The 9,493-nt window shown below is 46.4% G+C and overlaps 1 protein-coding gene across 2 annotated transcripts in view; it reads left to right on the plus strand.

Moving 5' to 3' along the window:
* Positions 1-8,488, plus strand: part of FNDC1 (fibronectin type III domain containing 1) — a 73,821-nt gene extending 65,333 nt beyond the window's left edge. For both annotated transcript variants that reach the window (XM_037057557.1, XM_037057636.1), the window contains 5 exons: positions 1,625-1,704; positions 3,385-3,414; positions 4,155-4,316; positions 5,862-5,984; positions 7,736-8,488. In XM_037057557.1, coding sequence (XP_036913452.1) covers positions 1,625-1,704; positions 3,385-3,414; positions 4,155-4,316; positions 5,862-5,984; positions 7,736-7,851 — 511 coding nt within the window. In that variant the 3' untranslated portion in view covers positions 7,852-8,488. The remainder of the gene's footprint in view (positions 1-1,624; positions 1,705-3,384; positions 3,415-4,154; positions 4,317-5,861; positions 5,985-7,735) is intronic.
* Positions 8,489-9,493: the final 1,005 nt, after the last annotated feature.

The following is a 9,493-nucleotide window of genomic DNA, read 5'->3' on the forward strand; positions in this document are numbered from 1 at the left end:
TCGTATGTTCTTAATTGTGCCCATCTTGTTTTTTTTTAATGAAATTTTAAAGAGGGTTCTCTCCTGAGTGAGACGTGAATCACTTTATTGAAAGGCTTACAAGAAGTCTAATTTTACCAAATGGCTTCCTCATTCTAATCATTTCAGCCAGCTCTCTGTTCAGTCAAACGCAGCTCCTTGTACCATCTCCATGTAACTGAGGCCATAGGCCCCCTTGGGAACCCCAGGCACCCAGAGCCTCGTGTCTGGACACCACAGCAACATGCCTGGACCTCCGCTCTCTCAAGGCCCATCATTCACCTTTTAAAAAAGGAGTGCATTAAAAAAAAGATTTTACTTATTTTTAAAGAGAGGGGAAGGGAAGGAGAAATAGGAGAGAAATGTCAGTGCGCTAGAAAAACACCGATCGGTTGCCTCTCACACGCAATCCAACCAGGGACCTGGCCCGCAACCCAGACCTGTGCTCTGACTGGGACTCCAGGGGTTTGCAGGATGATGCCCGACCCACTGAGCCACACCGGTCAGGGTTGAGCATTGTAATTAGTGCATATAATCTGTGTGCCTGACAAACAATTTTGCAACCTTGAAGTGTAACTTCTGCTGGCCAGAGCCATGGGGAAAGGCCCGTCGTGAGCTCTGCAGAATGGCCAGAGAGCCGCATGCACAGGATTTTCCCCACTTCTGCGCCTGGAAGCAGCCAGGGGCTGGGAGAGCAGGAGGGGAGGAAACCCAGAGCTTCACAGAGAAACAGAGGTCACAGCTGTGGCGTTGGTGTCCAGTACCGCCCAACCACAGCTTTTCGCCCTGCAGCTCCTCGGGGCAAAGTGAGAGGTTTCAAGACTCCCAGCCCAGTTGGCTTCTCAGCCTCCCTCTAGATGAGCTTGCTGATCCAGACCATGTGCCTTCGAGCACATTCTCCTTTCCAAGACAAAGACTGACCCTCCAGCACAGCGTCCCCGGGCCTTGTCCACGTCCCCTCCCTGGACTCACTTCTCTTTCCTTGTGCAGATACTCGAAATGCGTTTAAAGCTCTGGAGCCAGCCATGGCCTGTGTGGCACCCCCACAACACCCACACTGCTTCACTGAGGATGCCAGCCTCTGGACTGGTTCACCCCCTCTCTGCCAACCAGCACTCCCGGGCCAAACAGCCTGCCTTTGCCCATGCAGGCCAGGGAGAAGCATTCGGTTAACGTGTGAATTCCGCTGCGTATGTTTTACTGCCGCAGCTTCTCCTTCTCCAGCTGGGACCAGGGCAGGGCAAGGGAGGAGCCTTCCATCCAGGGATGAATCTCACGGGGCAGAGCAACCCATGACGCCCAAGGGAACACTCTCTAAGTGGCTTATTTGCTCCTAGGGAACACTCTCTAAGTGACCTATTTGCCCAATATGCTCCTTCTGCTCCCATTAACCATATATTTGTGCTGTTAATTGTACTATTTTGAAAAGTTGTTAGAAAATGAGAAAGTTCAGAAAAAATATGAAGAAATAGCAGTGATGTATGCATTAGGAAAAAAAAAAAGGAAAAACTGCCACAGAACAGGTGCTCAGTGGTTTGGAAATCTGTCTTATCACACAGAACTTCAACAAGCTTCTCTTTCAAAAACTGTTTTCTTCCACTTTCAGGTATTATTTCAAAGTTCAAGCCAAAAATCCTCATGGGTATGGACCCATCAGCCCTTCGGTCTCATTTGTTACAGAATCAGGTACATTGGCTTCCCCGCTCACTTCTTTTCCTTTTCTCAGAAACAAGTAATTCGGAATAACAACTACAACAGAATAAGAACTGAAGAAGTAAAGTTCTAACTTTTCTATTTCATGAATTCAGATTGGGTATTGCTTTATAAAATAAACATGACTTTCTTTCTGCTGGGTTAAAACTGGGATAATAACATCAAAAGCGGTCTTCGTTGGAATTGCCTGGAAAATGTCAAGGTCAAATTCCAATGGGAGGGAAAACAATCTAATCTCCAGCCACATGGGAAAGATAAACTGGAATCCACCTGCAGCAGAGTTAGCTGCAGAGATCATTGTGGTTGCTGTGAATAGCTGAACAGAAATGTCGTGAGGCCTGAGAAGCAGTTAGTTGCTTATAACAATCAGTTAAGTCTCTAAGATGCTGCTGTTACTGGGAGATGCAGATGTCTTTCCTGACTGTGGAAAGTTTAATGCAAATCCTATGCAGCCTTGTAAGCCATAACACTCACCGTCTGTGTGATGGTGTGCAGAGCTCCTTGGCCCTTTAAGAACGCATGCCTGTGAGCCTGGTCTGGAGTAGCGCACCAGGAGCTGGCCACGAGGCAGTGCCCCGGAGGGTGGTGCCTCCGCAGGGGAAGCCAGGAGGGAGGGTAGGGAGCTGAGGCTCAGAGCCAGGCCACCTTCAGAAGCCCAGCTGAGCCAGCTCCACACTGAAGTAGAAACTCGAGCTTCTGTTTGGCTATATTATTTCCTACATGTAGCTTGATCCCAAAACATGGGTCATTAGAAGATATTTTTCAGTGTAATGACTTGAAATCTACTGAATCAAACTCCTGGAACAAGAGTAAATCTCTATGAGTATATGCTGTATACTGGAAATGTAGGCAAACCACCTCAAAAGCATTTCCACCTATTCATCTAAGAAGTGCGTTTGTGAGTAGTAATTAAGGAGTAAAAGAAAACCATTACCAGTGGTCAATGTGCTGAATCACAGAACGTGTCTGTGTTTTGGCTGCATTTCCTAAAAGAAAATGGACTTTTGGCAGCCAGCAGATTAGCATGATAAAGATCTATAGAAAGAAAACCAAGTAATTCAGATTTGAGCATCTACCAAGAAACAGAAGTCCAGAATCTATCTGAGAGTAGAAAGATACGAATACAATTCATTCTCTTTGACTAGTAGTATTCCACAGTGGTGCCGCAATTGGTTTATCCATTCACCTGTTGATTGACATTGGGTTGCTTTTGCTTTTTGGGTATGAAAAATAAAATGGCTGTGAACATTCATGTGTAAGTGTCTGTATGGACATGTTTTAATTTCTCTTGGATAAACACTCAAGAGTGTTTGTGTAGTTGATGCATGTTTACCTTTTTAAGCAACCACTAAATTGTTTTCCCAAGATAGACACATTTTAAAACATAATGAGTATCCAAATATTTTGTAGTACCCAATATCAATATATTATATTCCGACACCTATAGCATCTATATAAATAAGGAAGTATTTCTCAAAAGGAAAGACTTAGAAAATAGAAACTAAGGAAAAATGTTGTCGTCTCTCAAATAAATCTTACATTTTTCTCTACCTATTTCAATTTGCTTAGGCCTTTCAATTAGAATAAACATTTCAACAAGTGCATGATTGTGAAATATGGTAATGAAGTCAATTATTTCTCTTTATTCTACAGACAATCCTCTGCTTGTTGTCAGGCCACCGGGTAAGTTTTCTTCTTGATAAACTTGATATTTTAGTAATCAAGTTGAATCACTGAAATTCAACTTGGATTCATTACAATTACTCACAAGTAGACATGTTGGATCATTTTTGCATTTTTATAATTTTATGACAACGTGTATGGTTTCTCTGCATGCTTCATCCCAGTCCAAGGAAGATAATGGTCTGGGAATGTTTACACATGGCCACAGCAGCTAATATCCATAGAAACCATTACAGGTGGCCAGTAATGAGAACACATAAGTTTATTTGCACTCAACCCCCTTTGAATATTTTAAGTTGCTGAAAAGATAGCAAAATTCATTAAGTGTACAACAGAATTTTACTTAAAAAAAAACCTGAGAAAGCTCTATCACTTGAGTTCAGGACAGGTTTTGTTTGTGAAGAGAACAGCAGGAGCTGATGCTGAGGGACTTCGTGTGTGTGTGTTGGGGTGGGGAGGTTAGGACCACACACCCTGCAAAGTCCAATTCTAGCTTATTTTCCTTGAGCTTAGAGCCTTATTCTTACTCCGTGATTCCCTTAACTATGCTCAGGTAAAAGGAGCTCCCCAATTGTGTTTCAGTCCTAAGGAAGAAGAGGAAAGAGAAAGAGGGTGCCCATTGGGAGGTGGGAAAACTATGCTCAGAAAAGCCCTGAGAAAAGAGGAAGGCCCAGCCAGTAGGTTAAATTTCCTGGGACTTTGTGCAAAACTAAACACTGGGTATGTTTTTTGTTGTCAAGGTGGCGAGCCCATCTGGATTCCATTCGCTTTTAAACATGACCCTGACTACACGGACTGCCATGGCCGGCAGTATGTGAAGCGGACGTGGTATAAAAAGTTCGTGGGGGTCGTTCTTTGTAACTCTCTGCGGTATAAGATCTACCTCAGTGACAACTTGAAAGGTAGGTTTTTGAGGGTGGTTGGCTGGGGGAGAAAAACTTGATTCTCTGAGGTACTAACTTGATATAGCAGGGGTACAAGAATATATTTATGTCTTCCTCAAATACGAACTAGTCTTGCAGGCTCTATTTTAGGGTGACTGGTTTTTTTACATTGTCAGCCAGAAATATTTATATATATTTTAAATCTACTACATTTTAGGAATGAAATCCAAAATTCTGGTACAAACTTAATGGACATTTTTGCTGATAACTCAGTAATAGTAGGTATGAGTATAAGCTGAAATCATTGAGGAAAAGAACATCCTCTTCATTTCCTGCCATTGGCACAACTTTGCAGGAAAAGAAATGTAGATGATGAAACATACATTAGCAATACTCTTTGTCCTGTGTCCAGATACAAATTGCATGGTTTTCATCATGGGTAGGGATTTAAACAAAGAATAACATACATACTTTGAGCTACTAACATTTCAAAATGCCATTCTGACCCACCTGGCTTTGGCTCACCCACCTACACAAATCTGTTTTTATTTCAAAATTTGCACAACTTTCAATTTTTTAGTACATACATTTTTTAGCTTGTCCTCAGCTGGCTCATAGTTTGTTATGGTTTTCTTGGTGGTGGTGGTGTTTCTTTTTTCCTGCTAGGGGAATCGTTTTAAGATGATGTCAGAACAAATCTCCCTGGATGTCCCGCACTCCGGCAATGTCTCAGTGTCTCTGCCTCTCCCGACACCCACTGTCTGCCTGTTCCTCTCTGCTCTTCCTGTTTCCTCCCACTGCTGCCCTTGCCCCGCTGTGACTGGGAATTCCCAGAGACGTTGCCCGGCCACGTCCGGTATCCTGGGGCTGAGAACGACCACTTTGCCCTACTGTGCAGCTGCGTTTCAGCACCACGGACAGTGTCTCACACCACAGGGCGTTCTCTACTAGTTACTTGTGGGAATAGGTTCCTCCTTTCTTATAGATCTTCATACCGTTCATAATGACTTCACAATGCATTCTCTCATCAGGTTAGGTTCATCTATTCTTTAAGACACAGGTGGCAAACACAAGGCCTATGCATCGAATCCGGCCCTCCACCTTGTTTTATCCGGCCCAGCACCTAGTTTCTACCCGGCAGCAGCACCAAGCTCTTGCTTAACTGTTAAGGGGTAGTTACATTTAATACAGTCCTAAAGTTACATTCAGTCCTTTGAAGGCAACCATGAGGCTGATGTGGCCTCCAGTGAAAATGAGTTTAACACCCCTGTTTTAAACCAAGGGATAGAAAGTTCTATCATTCGTAGGGGGAAACTGCCTGTAATGTTAATGCAGTTTCCATTTATGAACAAACACCTGTTCAGTATTTCGCACACATGATGTCTCTGATGCCATGTGAACATGTATAGTTTGGTGCCATCATCCCTATTTTTCAAACATGGAACATATGACACAGTTTAAGGAGTGTACCCAATTTAAGTAGTCCCCCAAACCTGTGCAAACTCCTAACCTAGAGGTGGTCTTTCTTGAGCAGTCACTGACTTGTCTTATTCCTTCGCAAAGATACATTCTACAGCATTGGGGACAGCTGGGGGAGAGGTGAAGACCACTGCCAGTTTGTGGATTCACACCTGGATGGAAGAACAGGGCCTCAGTCCTACATAGAAGCCCTCCCTCCCGTTCAAGGTAACGAGAACAGAGATCTGACACCTTTCTCTGGGGGAGGGGGAGGAGGGCTGATGAAAGGAAAAACTCACTGTGGCCCTGCCTCTGCTTTCCCTGAAGGCAGGTGATGGCAGCACTTCAGATCATGAAAATAACTAAATCTAAAAATACTCCTGCCATGTGCTGGCATTGGGGTGAGCGCAGGAAGGTAGGGGTATGATGGAGCGAGGACCTTACCCCTACTTCCCCTTACCAGAAGGGGAGATGAATCTAGTTTAGTGTGGTTCTCTGACTGCAGTCACAGTTTCGGCTCTGAACAAAGGTGCTGGTTACACTCGCTGGTGAAACGGCAGGTAATCTCTCATCCAGCAACAGTAAACAGGGCCAAAGGGTGGGAGCTGTGGTCCAGTTTTGAGGAGGCTGAGCCATCACCTATGCGTCAAGGGTTTGGAGGTCAGAAGCGCCACGGCACTCTTTCCTTCCAGAGGTGTACCGGAGAGACCCAGGAGTCTACCAAAGACTCCACAGAGTAGGCCTTGTAGACTGGAGGTCAGGGGCACGTCCTGAGGCCCCCAGGTATGGGGTCTGTCATGCCCCATGGCGAGTGCTCGCAGAGATGGGCTAGGCCGCCTTCCTTTGTGGAGAGAGAGTGTATTGATGAATGCTTTCCTACCTGCGTTCCACATGTGTGGGGCCTGGGTGACCCCCACAAACAGTGCTTGGGATACACCTCAAAGGCTACTGTGACCCCACCCAGAAGTGGTGGTGCTTATTTGGAAGTCACATTTTTAACACCAGATTAGCAGAGGCCTTCTGTCTGAGAAAGTTGTAAGGATGAGGATTTCTCCTGTTGGTCTGGGCACTTCTGATGCTATGATCCTAGTATCAATTCCAGTGTGGGTTCTCCCTACCACACACACCACCAAGCAATTCTTCACTGCCAGTGGGGTGTCCTACAATCTAGCTCATCCTGACAGTGTCACCTGGAGTAGCGTCAGACCCCATGGTTAAGGGCTTAGTCCCTGAGAGTGCCTCTCCTCACCTGTACCAGACAGTCACGGGTCCAGCTTCTCCCCTGTGCTTCTCACCAATGGCTGTAGGTCCAAGGTTCCCACAGCCTCCTCTTTGGGTTCGATTAACTTGCTAGATTGGCTCCCAGAACACAGGGAACTTGTGAGAAGACCACAAGTTCCCTTCTCACAACTTCTCACTTGTGAGAAGACCAATCTGTGCTAAATGGCTGTAACTCAGGAAGAGGCAGATGGAAGAGGTGCCCAGTGCGAGGTCTGCAGGAAAGGGCGTGGGGCTCACAGGCCTCCCCAGGCACCACTCTCCCCACATCTCCATGTGGTCACCAGCCTGGAGCTCTCTGAACCCTGCCCTTTGGGGTTTATGGAGGTTTCATTACATAGGCATGATGGGTGAAATCACTGGTCACTGATGACTGAACTCATCCCTAGTACCCGCCCCCCAGGGTTTGGGAGCAAGACTGAGAGTTCCGACCTTATCATATGGTTAGTTCTTCTGTTGACCAGCCCCCATGCTGGGGTGCTTCCCAAAAGTCACTGTATGAGCATCAACTCGGGTGAGATCGAAAGGGTTTGTTAGAAATAGCAGCACCTTTTTGATTGATTTTATCACTTAGGAAATCACAAGGATTTGAGGAGGTTTCTGCCAGGAACAGGGATGGAGACCAAATACCTATTTCTTATTATAAATCGCAATATCACAGATGCATTTTTCTCTTCCTCTCTTCCCTTTTATCCTTCCAGGCTACTATCGCCAGTACCGCCAGGAACCCGTCAGCTTTGGCAAAATTGGCTTTGGGACCCCCTATTACTACGTGGGCTGGTATGAGTGTGGGGTCTCCATCCCAGGGAAGTGGTAACCACAGGACCCTGGAAGCTCACTCTGCCCAGCCCCCTTGACGAACCTGAACTAGGGGCCATGAACAGGAAAAGGAAGATGGTGTCCCAGACCCCTTTGCCCCAGTGTCAACAGGCCATGAGATGGACACTGGATATTTGCGGCATCTTCGGTCTGGACCTCAGCCCCACTTCCTGGCCTGGACCGCATGCAGGGCTCAACGTCGCTGTTCACTTTGCTTCTCTGCACATTTTGCTTGTGATAGCGCCTCTCAGAGACGACCGAAACCCGCGGCTGCAGGGGAGGCCCGCCGAGTCAGGGCGTTCCACATTCCCTAGGCGCAACGTTCAGACCCCTCGTATCTCCAGGGAACTGCAGAAGCTGGAATGCTACACGCTTTCTCTTTTCTCATTGGACTCCTCCCAGCCTAGCTCACTTTAAGCTTCAGGTTTCTTTCTATGCAGCAGAACTGAGTTACTAAAATCACCACCAAAGGAAATATATCCTACTTAAGATTTATCGCATGGACTTACCCACTGCTAGACCAAATGTATCGACTCTTCTTTGTAAATTCTCATTTTGATATATATATATGTATATATGCATATACATATCTGCACTTCTCTGCAAGAACGTTGATTAAAATCACGATATTTGTACCTGTTCACCAGATATGTATGTGTGGGACTTTTTGGAGCGGAGGTGCCGTTTACTAATGTCTTTCTGAGGGGTCCACAGCGTGTGTTTCCTCGGGTGCTCAGACAGCCATGGGAAGTTCTGCCTTCTTCCCACGCATGCCACTGGCTGTGGGGCGCAGGGGGCGCTGCCGCGTGGATGACACACCAGTTGCAAACTGAGTGCCTTCTGTCTTTGTGCGCCTGTGTGGAGAACGTGCTACTTGCCTCTGTGAGGACATAACCAGTATGACTTCAAATTAATTATAGATTGTAAGTCCCCAATGATTTGAAAATCCAGTCTTAAAAAACAAACTCCTTTTTCCTCTCCTTCCTATCTCAATCTCTGCCTCTTGAGGTAGATGTGGAATGGTGTCCGTTCCACATGCGTGGCTCCGCTGTGCCATCCGACAGCTCTGTGGAGGAAGGGTCAGCCTCGCATACAGAGCTCCATGGGAGAGAGGCAGGGGTGGGAGTGGGCTGGAGGCAGAAGCTTTCCTGGGCCCCGCCAGCTTTGCCACTCAGGGAAAGGAGGTCATCAAAAGGAGGGCAGAGCGCAGTCCCGGCTCCGGGAGTCAGCTGTTCTCGGGCGGTGCTGTGTCGTGGAGGTGAGACCCGATGTATCCTGCAGGCCTGAGGGAGAAACTTAGAAGGAAGTGAGTGACCGCCTTGCAGGTCTTTGGGATGGGGCTGTGATAGCCTGCGGGTCCCTCAGCTTCCGCCACTGCCTTTGTGCAGGGGACAACGGTAAAGACCATGGGAGCTTCTGACGACCTGGGAGAGCACAAGAGTCCCTTAGGGGCACAGATCCGTTCATATGCCACTCACATTCTCATTTGCAAAACAGGACAGGAATCTTTAAGCAGCTTTGGGAGATCTGTACATGAAAGCAGAATTATTCATTTATTTTTTCAAAAAGAAAGATATCTAAAGAACGCTTTATTTTTCACTCTGTTAACATGCATATGCTTTACAATGCCAAGCCAAAGA

This window comes from Sturnira hondurensis, unplaced genomic scaffold (genome assembly GCF_014824575.4).
Source record: "Sturnira hondurensis isolate 20B ecotype Veracruz unplaced genomic scaffold, ASM1482457v3 Scaffold0000167, whole genome shotgun sequence".
Lineage (NCBI taxonomy): Eukaryota > Metazoa > Chordata > Mammalia > Chiroptera > Phyllostomidae > Sturnira > Sturnira hondurensis.